Genomic DNA, 20,254 nt, shown 5'->3' with positions numbered 1-20,254 from the left:
AAGTAGGCCAACTTCAATTGTACATCAGTTGGCACTTTGCCACATCCACCCACTTCCACCAAATGCTTGTATCCTCGGATATTTAGCAACCCAGAGGTGGGCACATATTCTCTCTACCTATGTTAGGTACATGAATAGTTCTTCCCCACTCTGGGAATACTAGAGGGAAAAGAGTCAGAATTTTGGCACACCACTTTTCAGGAGTTGCTGACCCCTCATTGATAGTATATTCGATAGTCCGTGTGAGTGTGTATTCAGGAGTAAATATAAAATGCACCTAACCTGTTTTTCCTTTATTTATGGGTGAGCAATAATGTTGAAAACAACAATACATTAGAACCCAAGGGACTAAATTTAAAACTTAATTTAGAAATAAAATGGAAATATTTTATCAGGTCTTTAATATTTGAGGTCCACTTTTTTTTTAATCCAGAAGATAATTCTGCCTAGAAATTTAAGTTGAATTTGGTTAATATGGTTACAGTCCCTATGGTTACAGTCCCAAGGGATACACTGTATGACTTACCCAAACAGATTCTTATTGAAGGAGTTACCTGATAACAGATGGCACAAATATCATTGTGTTTCTCAAGCTGCTCTTTCGTAGCAATGGGTAACGATTTAATCTTATTCACAGCATCCCTGCGGAGAAGAAAGCTCTTCCACCCCAGCTGGGCCCGAAGCCACACGTTATAGTAGGAATGAATGAAGATGATCATTGAGCCCATCACTGTCCATTCTCCAAAGATGGTCTCTGAGACGCCATAGGCCACCACACAAAGGGCCACAAGAAACTCCAGCAGGCGGTAAGTGCCATTCACATAGTAAATGACATCATCCATGTTTTCCACTGGCTCTTTTCTGAATTCCTCAACCATAAATAAGACATAAATAAAAAGTGTTCCCAGAACCTGAAAAAACAATGTACGTATCTTGAAATATGATAAGAGACTTTTTTCATAGGCTTTAAACAATAACACATTCCTGGTGTTTTTAGGATGCAATATTTCAAATCTACAGAAGAGTATCCAGGGAAAAAAATATTTTAAATAAATAAAAAATCAACTCTAAAGAGAAGACACTGATGTAACTAAAATGTGGGTGATCTTAGTAATCCAGGCATAGACAACAAAAAGCCACACCGTCAGACATGACTTTCCTAAAATGATTCTGATGAGTAATCAATTTTCTGATTCATCTTTTTCCCTTATTCCTTAGGTCACCAAACCTCATCAACTCCATCTTAATTTTCCTCATACCATAGTCATTCCTGTTCACAACTCTCAAAGAACTTTTACTTCTACAAAAAATAATGAATAACTCTTCACTGTCAGTGTTACATTTTCTTTTACTTCTTAACTTAGGTAGCAAAGATCTTCCTTTAAGTTACAATAAGCTTATTATTTCTAGGGCAATATTTTGTGTGTGCATGTCTGCGAAACATGTATCATGTCTGTATGTGTGTAATACACACACATCAGATACATACATATTTATATACATCATGAAACTATTGGTATTTTTTAGTGGAATTTAATTTAAAAAAAACACACTCCAAATAAGCTCTAACACAAGCTCTAAAAATATTTATTGTTTTAGTTACTTATCAATTTAAGATTTATGTGACATCTCTGTATCACACCATTTTGAAAAAGAGAAACTGAAAGGCTTAATTACCTTCATAAAAAATACAGTGACATTAATAGGTTTATCTAATATTTTAATAACCTGCCATCTACCTCCTGTGCTCAAATAAATATGTGTTCTAGTAAAGAGAGAGAGAGAGAAGTTATCACCTCAGTAGTACACTTATAATCATTCATCTTGAAAAAATTTAATTCCTTTTCTGGGAGCAAAAATAACAGAATCAGTTATTATACAGAGTCAATTAATCATAGGCTTACCTGAAGAGAGGTAAGAATGCTGCTGGAAATAATGATAAGAAGCCAAAAATCCATGTGGAAAAACTGGCAAATCATATATGCCATATAAGCAGGGAATACCAATAAAAATAAACAAAGGCTTACAGCACGGAAGTGTTTCCACAAGCTCCTGGAAAAAGAAAAAATTATTCTTTTTAAATGCCTGCCACCTAGTAGTAGCACAACCACTCATATCAGCAGCTAACATCTCCAGTGCCATGATTAAATTTCACAAATTCCTCGCTGAACACCCTTCTCCATGCCAGTCACTGCACTAGAGTTCAGGCCAAGTCACACAGCTTGGCATGTCAAAGTCACCACACTCAGTCAACTGCAAAGTACCACTGATTTTCTTTCGTTCCTCAATAGTTTGCTTTCAATTGCTACTCCTAGCAATTTCAAATTACTTCAGGCTTTTGTAGCCTTAAACCTTAACAATTTCAATAATTTGTCCTGGTTAAGACAGGGAGGGAGTATCAGAATAATTTGTGGTCTTTTTCATAACATATGTTATTTTTCAAATAACATAAATCTTATGACACCCTCCCCCCACTCATTCCACTTGTGATGAGAATTTCTGCTACAGTGAGTGCAGTGTCACTAACAGGAATGACTCTCCAATGAGTAGGTACATTCATCCTCACATCTGTTGCGGTCAGGGGAAGTGGGAGATGTGACTGAGAGCAACTGTATTGTAAGATCTACTAGCTGGTTTTCCTCCCTCCTCCAGTCCTGATCTATCCAGGACACTGCCAGCCAGACTAATCTTCCTAAAGCTCTACTATCATAGTATTTTCAACACTGTCTCTAAATTTTTGAGTCTGGCCTTTGAGGTCCTCCACTCCCAATTTTTCTATCCAAGCTTGTCAAATCTGTTCCTCATAAACCAAGATGGTTAACTAACTGCCCTCTCAGCAAAACACAAGCACTCTTACATCCCACTAGAAATTCCTCCATCATGCTCTCCATTTCTTTAAACCCTTTAGGCTAGTTCAAGCTAAACAAATTTGGCTTTCAATTGAAATAGTTTAAAGCTCATGGCTACAAAAAAAATTAAGCTGTTTTAATTAAATATCAACATCTGTGATATGTTCTCAAATCCAGGTAAAGCATCTCAAAGAGACACAAATAACATAAATCATCTTTCCTACCTTTAATTACAATATACGCAGGAAGTAAAAATTACCACACAAGGTCAAATGCTATACAGTGCGGTCCTAACATAATCAGTAATTCAGAGAAGAAAGTTAATTATGATGATGAAAATTAAAGCTGCATACTTTGGATAGTGTTTTACATTTTTTCTTGCCAAAAACTAACAATAATAATAATAATCAGAAATTAAGGAACAAATGTAAACTTGTCAGTAGCTTTTCTTTGAGATTCAGCAATTTTAACTTTTTAAAGAAAGGCAGGCAAGAAGGAATTACCATCATAGTAGCTTTACTGTCTTAGATGATGAATTATAGCTCTAATAGGGCAATCTGCCTTATAACCTTAAATATATTTTTTTAAAATCAAGCCAGCTATGATTCATTTATATGAAATATGTACATATTTATAAACACACATACATACATTTAGGCACACACACAGAAATGTATATACAACAATGTTATGTCAAGAGTTTTACATTTATGTCTAATTTTAATACAAGTGGATATATACACACAAACATATACATAGACACACATATATGTCCTTATCTAAAAAGTTAAAATCAAATTTCAAATAAAATATAAAAAGAATAAGGGAAAATTACATTGAAACCTTGAGAAATTAATAGGTTAAGCACTATAAAATGACAACCCATTTCCTAAAATGTTTGCCTTTTGAAAATTTGCTATATAATTTGAATAAGTAGACTATAGTTCTAATATTCCTTGTTAAAAACTGCAATAAAATTTACAGATAAAATAACCAATTGTTTCTATGGCTAAAACTAACTCACACACCCTCCCCTAAGCTAAACATGGAAATTACCTATAGTTCAAGCAACTCCAAAGATATATTTAAGATTTTCCCCTTAACAATTATTTCATTAATAATAAAAAAATTGTTTCATGAACTATCAGTATCATCTCTTAATTGTCCTCTAACTTGAGAATTAGGATGCTTTTCCTTTCCTTTTTTAATCCCCAGTACACGGAACTGAATTCATCACAATCCTTGACTAACGATGTACTATCATCATTGGTCTCTGCATGTCCCTCCTTTTATTTAGTCAGTAATCTAATTAACTACTGTAAATAATGTAACAAGCATTTATGAACCCACTTCCCACATACAGGTGAAGGCCTGGACAATAAGCCACATCTAACGACAGGGGCAGGCCTGCCTATATGTACCACGTCCTCGCTCGCCCCTCTGCCCCACGAAACCACTATCTTGAATCCTGTGTGCTTCATTCTCTTGCCTGCTTCCCTTTTTATAGTTTGGTTTTATCCATACGTATTCCTAAGTATTACACATTTTAAAGTTTTGTTTTTAACATAAAAATAATATCCTACATTGTCATTTTTTTGGATTTACTTTTTTACCTCGTGCAGCTATGATCATTCATACTGTTTTGTGGGTCACTATTTTTAACATAGCACTGTGACTATTATCACATTTTATCATCTACTTTCTTGTTGTATTGGCATCTGGGTTGTTCCCAGGCTTCTGGTGATGAACTGTTCTACAAACATTCTTCTACATGTCTCCTACTGTACACGTGCAAGAGTCTTTGAATATATACCTATAAGGAGATCATGCCAAACTCTCTTCCAAAGTGACTACACCACTTTACACTCTCACCAGTACCATGGGATGATATCCTGTAGAGCTGCAACTTCCCCCATCATAGGTACTGGCAGATTTTCCCCTCCCCTTTCTCTCTCCTTCTTCCATTTGACTGCGTGTAAGACAGTATCTCGCTGTGGCCTTCACAATTCCCTTGTCATGAATGATGCTGAACTTCTCTTCATGTTTGCCTGTCTTCTCTTTTCCTAAATGCCTTATCATGTTTTGTGTCCATTTCTCTTACCGATGTGTAGGAGTGATTCTTGATCAGGAGTACATACTAGAAATACTTTCTTCCTGTTTGTAATGACCATTTCTAACTTATCTTTAGGTTTAAAAACTGCTATTAATTCTAATATTAATAGTTAAATGTATTAATCTTTTCTTTCATAGTTATAGTCAAACTCGGTCTTCCATAGTCAGTTCTGTCAGTTTAAGAAATTTTTTCCTACTCAAACATAAAAAATACACTAATCTCAGTGGAATTTTAACTTTCTGTTTTTGACATTTAAGTCCCTAACATACTGGAGTTACTTTGTTTGTAGTGTGAAATAGGAATCCAGTGTTTTTCTAGCTTCATTATAGACTAGCACCTGTCTCCACTCATCTGGCATGCCACTTCTGTCATATACCAGAGTTCCACCCATATGTGGGTCAGTCTGGGGTTTCTATTCCACTGGTCTACCTTAAGCCAACATTACAAATGCCTCGTAAAACTCCTGCTATGAGTGAAATACTTTATTTTTCTCAAATTGCCTGATTTATTTCAATACTGGGATTACAATGGCTTCACAGAGTGAATGGCTTCACAGAGTGAATTGGGAGGTATTCCTCTTATAGTTTGAAAGTATTTGTTTTAAATAATCTGCCAAGTGTGGTGGTGTGCACATGTGTCCCAGCTCCACAGAAGGCTGAGGCAGGATTGCTTGAGCCCAGGAGACCAGCCTGGGCAACATAGCGAGATTCCATCTCTAAAAATAAATAAGTAAATAAATAAAATAGGAATAACTGTTCCTTGAAATTTGGTAGAACTTGCCTGTAATATCATCTGGCTCAAGATGTTTGTCAACTGCTTTAATTTATTCAACCGCTATAGAACTATTCAACTTTTTAGTTCTTGAGTCAGTTGTGGTAAGTGGCATTTTTCTCTTAACTTTATTTCATTTGCTTTAAAAAGTACTCGCATGTAGCTGGCGGTTATTCTCTTATTACTGTAGGCAATGGTGGGAGGGAAGAACAGAACGGAACAGTTCATGTCTATTTTTCCTCCCACAGCCAAGGGGGCAGCCTCTCCTGCCTCAGGTTAATGCAGCTGCAGCCAGAAGGAATAACATAGACACCAATTCGAAGTACCTCAAACCCACATACAACACTTCTCAGTTTGCTCCTTTCTCTCTACATCTCCTCTGCATCTAATTTTGGAGAAAGCCAGTAGTGAGGATAGTTCAATATCCTGGGAAGACCCACAACAGCATCTACTGATACTTACAGTAGTGGGACAACACAATTTTTCTCTTTTCCAAATATTAGTTTTATCAATATATACTAATTAGTGTGATTAATAACAAATGATACTGACAAAGATGACAAAATACTAATTATACTTAGGTCAAAGAAATCTACTTTTCAGATCTACTAAGTGGCTATTTAATTGCACTCACCCTTGAGTTCAACATTTTAAATGCCTCAGTTGAGAAACCTTAAACCTCATAAACAAATGTGAAATAACTACGATCAGTTATGATGATTAAGAAGATCTGAAACATGTCTAAGAGTCTGAGCTTATTTAAACTGATTTTTCAGCCATCCTACCACTTGAGAAAATTTTATAGAATGTTTGGCGGTATGTGTTATGAGGATACAAAGATGAATTGGATGTACTATAATTCAAATGCTAATTTGGAATGTTTTAGAAATCAGCTGATACAATTCTACCTCCCAAGATATTAGCAGTTCCCTCACTCATAAAAGGCTACCAAAGAAGCAATAAATTCAGATGTATTTCTATAATCAATAATCAGAATGTGGATAGAGCACTAGAAAAAAAACAGTGACACCGAATTTTCAGAAATTCCTTACAGAATTTCCTTATATAAACTATAATAAAAAGACCGTATCTTTAAGGAACTAAATAACAGTTTGGCTTTTATCCCTCACAAAAATTTCTGGATACCTCAATTATCCTGATTTAATCGTTATACAATGTATACAGCTCTCAAAATATCACATGTACCTCAAAAATATATACTACTACTATGTATCAATAAAATATACAGAGTTTAAAATTTTACTGTAATGCAAGATGTACATGAATCCAACTATTAATTTCATTTGGTCCTATAAGTTGTCAAGAATCCCTATAATCCAGTCAGTTGAAACTGTCTAAAACTCCATCAAATGAGGCTGTTTTTCCATAAATGTCTATTTTATGATTACCTGAGAGCCTCCATTTTCCTCTCCTTCATTTGCATTTCACTTGATGCTTTCTCTCCTTTAATTTACACAGAATAAAATTACATATTATTTGTTACATTTATTATGCTAGACTAAATTTTATGCTCTATGCTCTTAATTTTAAAACTGGACAAATATAAAAAGTATTAAATTCATCTGAAGCAGAAAAAGTTAACTTATAATTACATGGCCTTTGATGCGACTTTTAACTAAAAAATCTTGAGAGAAAAAACAACAGTCAAATAAGTCAAACATCTCATACAGGAAAAATAAAAACATCAACTTGTTGAATTAACCTAAGCTAATACCAATTACCCATATCCATTTTTCCGTCTCTAAATATTCCCTAAATATTTAGACAACAAATGCATGTAAAAAATATTACATGAGTTAATTTAAAGAATATTAAGAGGCCTCTTACTTGTCTCTAGATGCTCCCAGTGCCAAAACAATAGGATCTGCAATTTCTAACATGGACTGTAGGATAGAAGCTACAACAATGAAAAGGATAATACTGAGCAGGAATGCCCGATGAACAACCTGTAGTTCTATCAGCCCAGTCTGCACTGCCAGGATTAACAGCGTTACTCCTTCTGTCATACCCCTAAAAAAAGCATACATTTTCAGAAAACATAAAATAATCTGAATCTCATTTAATTCAAAGAGAAAAATAATCCAAAGTCTTAGACTCTTGTTACGTATTTTTAAATCTATTCTGACTTAATTCAGACTAAAATCCTGATCAGTATATTAACTTTATAACATTAATGAAATAGTCATATATATCACTACACGTGCAAAGGCATAATAGCTATTATTTTACCACACAATGAGGGCAAAAATAATAACTTCTAAGACAAATAGAAATTTTCCAACCTGACTTTGTTAATAAGCCAGATATTAATATCAAAACTGTATAGAAATCAGATTTTAATAGGGTTAAACTTCAAATGGGAGAAAGCAAGCTTCTGAAAATCTCTTAAAGAAATCTAGGAAAGGAAGGTGTCCAATATTCATAATGTATTAATACATACAATAAAAATACATCTTTCTTTAACATGCAAATGTATTTTTTCACAGTACTTTAACCCAAATGTTGCAACCATTAAAAAAAACCTCTCCAATTCCATTTCTTCTAAAATTCATCAGCCAAAGAAATTCATCATTACTTCCTCGAGTTATCTATAGTATTTACATTTCTAGAAGTATTCAAGGAAAGAACCTACCGATTCATGGCAGGATCATTCATGAAAGCTCGATAACCCTGCAAGTAAAACTTGCAGAGTGTGAGAACACCCAAGGCAACAAAAGAAACTGTGAAGACCAAACCCAAAAGAGAGTAAGGAGTGCTGCAGCATTCCGCAATACTGGAAAAAAAGAGGGGGAAATTAACAGACATAAACTTTCCATTTGGAGTAAAAACATCTGAGGCCTTTAAATAACCACCAAGCTTGATCTGATCCTCATTAATTAAAACATCCTAAACCAAAATTTGAGGTGAAATCACCCAATTACTCCACTAATAATTTAACCATCTTATTCATCTTCAAACCCACATTTTTCTATCTCATTGGCAAATATGCAGTACATAGCACCAGATCTGAAACAATGTCTTATTTTTAATAATCTATCATCTTCAAATGCAGTAAAATTCAAAGAGCCTAAATCTTCACATCTAAGAAATATATAATTAGCATGCTGACAAGTATTCAAAAGAAGCTTGTACAGTTGCCCACTGTTCTTCCTGAAAAATGTCGGCTATTCAAATTGTTCACTGTGCTACATTATAATATGAATACTTGCTGCAACTCCTTATTTGACCAAACTGCTATGGAGCAGGGTGTATCAATCCTCCTAATCCATCAGTATCTTACATACGACTGGCATTTTAAAATTTAGGTTGAGACAAACGCATTTTTAAAAAAGGGGTTACTTCCAAAGCATGCCCAAGAATTCAAGACTTTAAAAATAATTTTAATATTAATTTTTAACATAAAAGTTTGCTATGATACTACTAGAGCCGGCAAATATTTTCATTGAACTTAGATATTAACTTATGTGTATTTTATAAATACATGTACTACTATGTACTAATGAGATGGATTTAGCATTCACACCATATCTTTCATATATATATGTGTGTGTGTGTGTGTATGTATGTATATATTTGAGACAGGGTCTTGCTCTGTCGCTAGGCTGGAGAGCAGTGGTACAATCATAGCTCACTGCAGCCTTGCACTTCGGGGCAAAAGCGATCCACTCACTTCAGCCTCCCAAGTAGCTAAGACTATAGGAGCGTGCCACCACGCCTGGTTAATTTATTCTTTATACAGACAAGGTCTTGCTATGTTGCCCAAACTGGGCTAAAACTCCTGGCCTCAAGCAATCCTCCCACCTCGGCCTCCCAAAGTATTGGGATTACAGGCTTGAGCTAATGCTCCCAGCCCCTATATAGTATCTACATCTTAAGTTTTAAAATTCAAAGAAGAATTTTACTTATATAGATGAGGAATTCATTCAGGCAATCAATGCTTGCTTGCCCTTTACTACGCAGCTCCATGCTTCTATATAGTTATCTTTCCTACACAATTGCTTATACGTTGGTTTTTATGTGAAAGCATCTAATTTTACATGGTACCAATGTACACTATGATGAGAAAAAAAGTCTTCTGTTAGGAGCCAAAATATCCACCAATCATGGTGGCTAATAACTAGAAAAAATCATTAATTTTATAACATTCCTACAAATTTAATTTCTGAAATTTTGGCATTTTCACACTGAAATCATTATATAGTAACAATTTTAAACAAATTGTGTGTAATTTTACAACATGAGAATCATGACTGAAAACAAACTAAAATTTTACTTCATTCTCATTGAAAAAGGCTGAAAATTTAACCAAAGGTCCATACTACTTCTCTATTTTTATGGACCTTTCTCCACATTTAGAGAAAATTTTACACCCACACAATATGATTTAATTACGTATTCAAATATAGCACTTTCCTTTTATCTTATTTTAGAAAAAAAAATGTGGTGCTATTTTTCAAAAGACATCATACTAAATACCAAAGGTTTCGACCTAGCTTTGGGGAAGTGAAAGAGTTTAGAAAATTTATAAAATTTTTCTTTGCCCTCTCTTCATTCAGTAACTCATTTTTATGAAATCTTAATTTCTACTTTCTGGCTGCAAAAAAAACTTTTTGTTTGTTTGTTTTGCAGTTTGATCTTGTGTGCTTTTTTGTTGGTTGGTGTGTTTGTTTAGTCAGGGTATTCTGGTAAGCTTCCAATCCCTTTTTCTAAATAAGTTGATTTTTGGCAAAGAAACATAAACATTACGCAGCACACAAAAGCATAAATAAGAACAGAGAACGACTCTTACAGAGATATAAATTAACAAAAGAACCAATATGGGAACTTCTCAAAGCAAATTATAACATTCTTATCATGAAAAAAGGCAATCTATCCTGGCTATGCATAGAAAAAGAAGAGAAAAAAAATTACGTTAGCAAGATATCTGAACTTCACAGAATATCCCAATATTATTTTCTTTGTAAGTAAGTCCAAATTCATTCATGGCTTAGTGAATTGTTAAGCCTGTCGCACTATGCTATACTTCATCTTACTGTGCTTTGCAGCGGGTAACAATCTGGTTTAAAGCACCACCAATTCAGTCCCATGCTGAGGTTATTATCCTAACCACAGAACTGTCTCTCTCTTTCTCTTTAAATTCAATTACGTTTTAGGTCATTTTAAAAGTCTGCAGGCCGGGCGTGGTGGTTCACACCTGTAATCCCAGGACTTTGAGAGGCCAAGGTGGGTGTATCACCTGAGGTCAGGAGCTCCTCAAGACTAGCCTGGTGAACATGGTCTCTACTAATAATACAAAAATTAGCCAAGTGTGGTGGTGTGTGCCCGTAATCCCAATTACTTGGGAGGCTGAGGCAGAAGAATTGCTGGAACCTGGGAGGCGGAGGTTCAGTGAGCCGAGATTGTACCACTGTACTCCAGCCTGGGCGACAGAGCAAGACTCCATCTCAAAAAAAAAAGTCTTGCACAAAACCTCCATAATACTTATATCAAAAACAAATAGCAGTCAAATTTGCTTAATACAAAATTAATCCTTAAAATGTATTTGACTTTGACATCAACTTACTGTATGTTTATAGAAGCTACTTATAATTGTTATTCATTTTTAGAAAGTTCAAAATCTGATTCAGTACCAATATAAGTTTATCCTACTTATTTGTTAAAACAGGTTTTTGTCCCGTATATTTTTAATGTTATTTACATCTGTGTTAATGCTTTCCTTGTAACATTTTCCTTAAGGATAGTAAACTATCTTAATTTAAACTTGTCTTAAATTTCTCATAGCCTACACCACTTAGTACAGTCTTCCATCATATTGGATGGCTGAGAAACAATGACTATTAACTAGAACTTAAAACTGTTATCTACCTACATTTACTTTATAGGAGGACAGATTTTCATCCCTACTTTTTAAAGTGACAATGAGTGAGAGAACCAAGATGTATATTCATGTACTAGATTCTGAGAAAGTGAGATTCAAACTCAAGAGTAGAAAAAATAACAAATGTGGATCTAGCATAAGCTCACAATAAAGTGGGAAAAGGACTCAAATGACATGAGATTTTAAAAAACAAAACAAAACAAAAAACCCCTAAATATTAAAAACTGAGTCTTAGAATTATTTTGGGTTAGAACAAGCCTGACTCACCTGCAGTCCAAGACAGTTTTGAATGCAGCCCAACACAAATTTGTAAACTCTCTTAACATACTATGAGATTTGTTTTGCAATTTTTTTTTTTTAAAGCTCATCAGCTATCATTAGTGCCAGTGTATTTTATGTATGGCCCAAGACAATTCTTCCAATGTGGCCCAGGAAAGCCAAAAGACTGAACACCCCTGGGTTAGACAGTAAAGTACTATTATAGACCCATTTCTCCAATTATCTGACTCTATCTTGATACTGAAGCCAACAGTGACATAGGCAAAGTATACAGACTAAGTCACAGGCTTCGAACTCAGGTGGGTCTGAGTGCCAGTTCTGCTTCTTTTGGCAGTGTTACCTGGGGCAAGTTATTCCTGGTAGTTTCTTCAGCTATAAAATGGTAATTATAATAAAAGCACCTATCTCTCAGGGTTGCTGTAAAGATTAATGTGAGGCAAAGTGTTTAATGGTATGGGTACATTTTAAATACTCGATAAATGTTATTTTTATAATATACTTTTTTCTGATTGAACCAACAATTTTAACTTGAAAGTGAAAAAATACTTTTACAATTTGCTATGTACATTTCCACAAAACATTTGCTACACTCTGGTCCATAGTGCAGTCAAATAAACCACATTATTATATCAGCACCTCCCTGCATTGCCAAACCTAGGAATCCAGTGAATGAAAATCCTATCTTAACAAAATACGAAGTTGTATAACATGAATGATAAAAGTAATCTGCAAAACTTACTATTCCTAGATCAGTTTTCTCTTTCTAAGGTTATACATACTATCATAGGCTCTTATTAAATTACCTTGTCAGAAAAAGGAAAAGAAGCCTCTCACGTGATGCAGGCTGATCTCGAGTACTGAAATAGGAGTAAATCTGAAGAGCAAATAAGACGAGCCAGAAAACCATGAAAAGAACAGGGACTACCAGTTGATTCCACAGGGACATTCCCAGGGCGAGAAGGCCATATACTTCCACTACCTAAATAAAAACAAGACAAGAACACTTCTTGTATCACCATCTAATAAACACTGTAAAAACACTTAAGAATCGCATCAGAAGTAAAACATTAAATAGCTTTTCTTTTATTGTAAGACTTCAGCTCAATTCCTTTAAAGTTAGCCTATATAGTTAACAAACAGTATGTTTTTTAAAACTTACTGATTTTGCATTATTACTAACACTTGACACACACTTATTTGATAGCAACAAATTGCCCTAATAGTCCAGGGATAAGGTCAAAATAAGGTCATACTCAGTACAAAATAACCTTGAAGGTAGTTTGAGAAGACTTGGTAAACACTCATGTCTAATCAAAATAATCAGGACTAGCATGATTATACAACACTGCCTGAGGCAGTAGGCTAAAAAAAGTAAAAGTAAAAACTTTCAGGGTTTATTCAGAAATGTCACAAATGAGAAACAGTTCAATGAAGAAGAGTACTTAATCACTGGAAAAATTTTTTGCAGAGCAAAGATAGTTAGCAAGTCTTTTTCTCCCATACACATCAATTCCCCTTCCTCCTACTGTGTTTTTATCAAGCTATGTTTTTCCATTTGGTTTGCCAAATGTAGTAACATTAGGAAAAGGATGTATTTAAAAAAAAAAAAAAAAAAGGCTTAATAATCTGCAACTCACTAAATTAGTTTTCCAGTTTATAAAACACTCTTCTTATGAAACTGACTAGGAAAAATCAATCACAGAATCTGATTCAATCTAAGAGCATAGGTGTTACCAAGTTTCTAGAGCTTCTATGTCAAGGACCAGACTCTGGTAACACAGCAGGAATTCTGCCTGGCAGCTTACAAAACCAAAATCTAGCAGTCAACTGGTCTTGCTGGAATCTCTCAATGTGATACCGGAATGTTTCCATAAGGTACAAAGATCTTTAAGTATTAAGTTAAAATAAATTGACTTGCAGATTATTCTAAATTTAAAATTCTTTCATCAGTAAATCAAAGGCTTTTTCTACAACCCAGTCTATTAACTTCTATTTTCCCCAGTGAGAAAAGATTAAAAGAAAAAGGAAACTGCCCAACTAGCTGCAAAATTATTATCAGGCAGACTGATCACTAAGACGCAGAGAATACTTTTCTTCCTTTCCATTCAAGAAACAGACCACTATTTCTTGCTTATCTAATTCTTTCCTGGTCACACATTTATAACCTGTATTTCCAACAGCTACATCTAGTTGATGTATGAATCTTATGGCAACCAACTAAATATGACATTAAAAAATGAAGGCTGAGGTTATTCAATAAATATTTAATATTCAATAAATATTTACTGAATATTCATTATTTATTACAAACTAAGATAACCCTCGTAAGACTGAACTGAAAGAAAAATATGTATCTTAAATTTGTCATTCTTACCCTGAATACAACTATAACCCTTCCTGTCCTGCTTCCCCATGAAGCCGCTCTTCACTGACAGTAGAAATAATCTCATTTCTGGAAGATCTACTCCTGGGAAAACTGCCCAAGTTAATCACTGTGTAAGATGAAGATAGAATCAGGCTAAGGCCAAAAGCTTAGAGAAAGTATTCTCAAAGATCTGCCCCTGGGGCCATAAGAGAACACCTCACTTAGCTGTATCAGTTTGTTCTATCTGAGCGCTTCCTGTACCTTAAGGACACAGTCAAGAGGTGGAAGACAGTGACATTTTAACACTCTCTTTTTATACCAAGTCAGGTTAAAATCTACTTTTTATACTACAAACTATCAATTAAACCAAAGAGAAACATTTATTTCCCAAATGTGTATTGTTTGTATCTGCGAGTAATTTACCTTAGAGCAAAGGCTGAAAAAAGTAGGGGAGAAACTTTTATAAAAAGCATGTTATGTTGGCAAAGTCAGTTCAAGTACTATATCTAAATGAAATCTATCATATTATAACCCCGAACTATTTAACTTTTCTGTTTCAATTAGGCACAAAGGGAAGAAACTGTAGTCACAGTAGGACTATAATCAGAAGGAAAAAGCAGGATTTGACTTATAGGTATTCAATTCTTTATTATTTTTGTCTTCATTACAATAGCTAACACATATGGAACATTGTCTGGTACTAAACTCATTTAAATCTCACAGAACCCTATGAGGAAAACACAGCTTTCATTATTAGCTCCGTTTTACAGAAAGTAAAGCAATTATCACAAGGTTACACAGCTAGGGAACAGCAGCATCAGGGTATGATCTCAGATAAATCTGCTTTAAGAGAACCACTTCACTTTACTGCCTTCTCAACAGAACATAATCAACAATCTTTCAGATGCTCCTAATTGAGCTGAAAATAGCTGCTGTTTTGAAACTGTAAAAATGACTGGTACCGTAACTGTGAACTAAAAATGAACTATAACTTTAATGTACTTAACATTTATGTAGAATTTTATCTACATGTTTGTGGTTGTCAGTCTTACCTGAACCAATTCTCTGTATGCAGATTTAGCAAGGTTATAAGGTACCAAAAGATTAGACCCAAGAAAATAGAGAACTTCCAATCCAGTAAAAATCATAGCAAATTTATTGATGATAACAATTGTCTCCAAAGGAACAAGGCAGAGTCGTGCTAGCAGAGGAAGCATGTGAGCTGAAAAGAGCCAAATCTGCTTTGTTTTCATGACACAGGAGCATAAAGTACACACCACCAACTGACCTAAAATGGGGAACAGAATACATTTAATTTTGAGCATTTGGCATCCACAAAATAAAAACAACCAAAAAACACTGTTGATAAGGATAGTAACACAACTTTTGAAGAAGTCTAACTAAAATCTTGTAGATACTATTTTAAATCAAACTTTAACTCCATCTGACTATAATTACATATTCACATGTTCTGTGAATTTTGAATGCTAATTCCTTAGGGCTGATCTGGAAAGAGCAACATAAATCTCCACTGGTTGTCTGTGATGGCATGTATAATACGAAGAAAACTTTAAACAATGTCTAGTTCAGTATTGTGACAATTCAGTTGCTACTGTTTATACACAGCTTCTTTTCCAAAGGTACTCAATACGTAACTGTTCTGGTCTATAGGTGAAAGCATAAAATCCAAGATACAATCACTTGTTCAAGATCATACTGTAACAATATTTGTTCTGAGAATTTTTTAATCTTTATTTTTGGAGGACCATGTAAACCTCCCCAAATAACTAAATCATAAGTTAAAACTAAAAACTAAACAAATTCTTCTCACTGGGGATTACACATGATCACTGTATTAAACTCAGAAACAGAGAAACAAAATGGGAAAGAAAACTCTCAGTCTCTTACAATCCCACAACCCAAAGGTAGCCCCTAAGAACACCCTGGGTTACATTGAATGTATGTGACATGATATTTGCATTTAGCCTTTTCCAAATATTCCAGAATTATAAAATACTTTATATGAATAAGCTTTTACATTATGACATCCTTGTATAAACTACCTGGAACACATTTCCTAATATTCTCTTAGGCTAGGAATTACTGAATCAAAAAAAAAAAAAAAAAAAATTTTAAAGACTTTGACACACTGTCAGACTGCCCTCCAGCAACAATTTACCAGTGTATAATGTGGCCATTCTTCTATTAACTTGCCATAGTGAGTATAATTTAGAGAAGGGAAGAACAGGGAATATTTCTTAAATTTTTATAATTGGCATTTTGTTGGTTACTAGCAGCACTGAACATTATCAATAAGTATATAAAAACATGTGCAATCATTTGCAATTATTTGGTGAAATGTTCACATTCTTTGCCCATTTTTCTACTAGAATACATATCTTACTGCTTGATCGAAATATTAATCCTTAGTCACATGATTGCATTTTTCTAATATGCCCCTTGTCTTAATATTTTTAATAACTTTATTCTCTTATAAAAGTATGTATTGAAAATAGTCAAACCATTTTTTTTCTTAATTGTACCCACCTTTAGTGCCATAGTTTATTACATGGCTACCCCACTCAAGATTATACAAATAGCTGTATTTTCTTTTAGTAATTTTTAGCTAATTTTTAATTTTAACTTAAAAATTAATACATTTGATTTATTGTGGAATGAGAAAATAAAGATCTAAGTTTGTTTTTTGTACATGTTTAGTTGGTTATCTCAAAACTGGCTACTGGACTCATCCACTCCTTTCTCATTAATTTGAAATGTCACTGTAGTATACTCCAAAATCTTTTACATATTTAGGTCTGTATAAGAACTTATTACTTTTTGTTTTCAGTGATCTATTCTAATGATGGTACCACCCTGTTCCATCATACTGATTGGACAAATCCTCTCTCATTGCTTCTTTCAGAATTTCTTGGAGATTATGGCATTTTCCAGATTAATTTAGAATCATTAGTCATATTTTCTCACTTCTTGTCAATGAAAACCAAAATGAAAATTTGGGACTTGTTTGTATTCTATCCACACACATGTTGAATATTCCTAGTCCCAAAATCTAAAATCCGTAATGCCCTAAAATCTAACATGATGCTCCAAGAAAATGCTCATTGGAGCATTTTGGATTTCAGATTTTGGGATTAAGGATTTCCAAACAGTAGTATAAAGCAGATATTCCAAAATCTAAAAAAATCAGAAATCCAAAACATTTCTGGTCCCAAGCATTTTGAATAAGGAAAATTCAATCTGTGTTAGAAAAATACAAAAATGCCAACCATTTTTACATAAGACCAAACACTTATAACAATCTACTACGTCATAAAACACATACGGTATTTTATCTCACAAAGCATTAATTTTGGCCTTTAAAAAACTGATACTAAAGTAATGTGAAAAACAATCATAAAGGCATAAAGAAGAGAAAAACTCCTAATTATATAGAAAACAAGAGGCCACCAAATGATCTGGCTTCCACTGTGTTTATAGTTATGAAACTTAAATGTCCTTGTTGAGCACAATGTAAACTTCCTCTAAGCTCTGAAAATTCCCTTAAGTCTATGCCAGCACATGTGGCGCTCAGTGCTGGGGTTACAGGCTTCCTTTATCTTCTTTCATAGAAGAATATGACTCATATGGCATATTTAAGAGAAGACTACTCCTGCTGAGGTAGAAGAATGAAGGAGTCATATGTTGTTAGTGGAATCTCCCCTAAAATTCCAAAAGAACAAGTTGTTTGTCTTCTGATTTGCCTATTTCAACTTTTAACTCTGAATAAACCAAAGTCCCAATGTACTCTTTAGATGTCAGGATTCCACTATTAGAAATATCTCCAAGAAGTTTGCAACCCTAGGAAATCATGGCATATTAAAATTACCTATTTTCAAAAAAGTTTGTTATTAAAATGAAGAAAAACACTAGAAAATTATTTTAAAATCAAAGTTGGAAGAAAACATGCTCCTTAATAGTTTATGGACTTCGGAAAGTTGAATCTTAGCTAAGTAAACAGAAGACCATGGCCACTGATAAGAAGAGTTTTAAGAAATATGCTTCATATTTATAATACAAGTATATCCATCATAAAATAAAACGTTACAAGCTTTCTAACTTAGCAAATATGTTCATTATTGAATGTTACCATTAATAAATATGCCAACTCATAACGACATAGTTATAAAGCAACATTATTTTTGTCCTCTGCTGTCTTTTAAAATCCACTCTGTGAAGATTAGTGGTCTTCCTGCCCCTAGATAAAATCCAAGGCAAGTCCCATAACTCTAGCTTAGGTTACTGTCTCAATTTAATAATAAACAAAACTTTCAAACACATTTAAAGTTGGGACTTATCCCTTACTCTAGAGTTCAGGCATTCTAGGGAAAGCATTAATTTTGACCTTCATGCTTTAAGATAGAAAACCTGCAATTGGGAGAGGAAGTGGAAAGCCTGTAGCTGGCTTCTGTCTCTTTTTTGACCTAGCACTTCTTCCTCTGACTCACCCAGGACTGAAGCGGGTAGGGAAGGAGGAGAGGGAGGGAAGTAGGCAGGTTCCTACTTAACTGGACTCTTACAACAATATGGTTGGTACTGGTACTGGTGCTTCCTAGACTTGAGGTATCTAAAACAGATTCATTTTCCCCTGGACACTTTTATGGGTTGTTCTGAAACTGTTCCTATCACTGTGGCTCTCTCACCTGCAGCAGTACCCTTGGTGCTTGGTGTATACCCTCCACTGGCCATTTTTGGCTCTTTTCTCAGCTCCTGGGAATCTGGAAGGTCAATCCCTGTTGAGGACTTCTCATCCCCCTAAAAGGCCTGCTTGAACAGGACCTAAGAAAATCCTACACAGACTTTCGGGGCCCTTGTCTAGTTCACAAAAAACTTACATTATTTGCTCCACAATTTCCTATATCAGAAGATACAGGAAAACCCTATAAGGCATTTTCACTCCACAGTCAAAATACTCAACAAGCAACTAGCCTATTGCTAGTCCTTTATATCAGATTAGAATTATAATGTGAGCCTCATATAAAATTTTAAATTTTCTATTAGTGTCATTTCAAAAAGTAAAAAGAAACAAGTGAAATCAACAATATATTTTACATAACCTAACATATCCTAAACATCATCATATAGACATTCAATCTATATTAAAAGTTAACAAGACATATTAAAAGTTAACCTGGCTTGTGGCAAGTCTTCAAAACTGAGTATGTGCTTTACACATACAGCACACCTTAATCTCAATTCACCACATGGCAAGTGATTACCAGCCACATGTGGCTAGTTTTGGACAACATAGTTTTAGATTTTGCAGGCTGAAAAGGCACAAGAATGATACAGTGGACTTCTGGCCTCCTGGAAAGGTGAGAGGTGGGTGAAGGATAAAAGATTGTACATTGGGTACAGTGTACACTGCTCAGGTGATGGATGCACCAAAATCTCAGAAATTACTGCTAAAGAACGTATCCATGTAACCAAACACCATGTGTTCCCCAGAAATCAATTTAAAAATGTAAGAAAATAAAAATAAAAGTGTAACACACAAAAAAAATGTTCCACGGTAAGTCAGACCCCAGTCCACAGCATTCCCCCCTTCACTACACAAGACACATAACTCCCCAAATGGTCCCCCACTGACTCCTCTAGTGTAAAGGGCTGGGGAAGTATTTCAGAAAAAAAGAGTTCTCTCTGAAGAAACCCTCCTCTAATCTCTAATATTAGGCCTTTTAACACCTTCTACATGGGTGAGTTTCAAAGTCACAAAACAGGTTTGCTCTCACTTCCGTTTTTGCATTTTGGCATGGTACACTCTGGTAGCAGGGCTCCGGTACTTCACTTTAAATTGTATCTATACTGTTTTCAGGCCTTAGCCAACACTTCTATTTTTAACATTCTACTATCTGAATATTTCAATCACATCTCAAGTTCTTGATGTTTCCAGACATTTATTTTTGACAATAAGGTCATGG

At 34.4% G+C, this 20,254-nt stretch overlaps 1 protein-coding gene across 6 annotated transcripts in view; it reads right to left on the bottom strand.

The window, feature by feature from the left end:
- RNF145 (ring finger protein 145) overlaps positions 1-20,254 on the bottom strand; it is a 52,003-nt gene that overhangs the window by 3,312 nt on the left and 28,437 nt on the right. For all 6 annotated transcript variants that reach the window (XM_011966688.1, XM_011966690.1, XM_011966687.1 and 3 more), the window contains 6 exons: positions 15,329-15,564; positions 12,715-12,890; positions 8,387-8,527; positions 7,582-7,764; positions 1,905-2,052; positions 555-911 (listed from right to left, as the gene is read on the bottom strand). In XM_011966688.1, the coding sequence (XP_011822078.1) occupies positions 555-911; positions 1,905-2,052; positions 7,582-7,764; positions 8,387-8,527; positions 12,715-12,890; positions 15,329-15,564 (1,241 nt within the window). The remainder of the gene's footprint in view (positions 1-554; positions 912-1,904; positions 2,053-7,581; positions 7,765-8,386; positions 8,528-12,714; positions 12,891-15,328; positions 15,565-20,254) is intronic.

Source organism: Mandrillus leucophaeus, unplaced genomic scaffold, assembly GCF_000951045.1.
Source record: "Mandrillus leucophaeus isolate KB7577 unplaced genomic scaffold, Mleu.le_1.0 Scaffold77, whole genome shotgun sequence".
NCBI classification, from domain to species: Eukaryota; Metazoa; Chordata; class Mammalia; order Primates; family Cercopithecidae; genus Mandrillus; species Mandrillus leucophaeus.
Note: the sequence above shows the minus strand (reverse complement) of the source record. Positions and strands in the feature narration are given on the sequence as shown.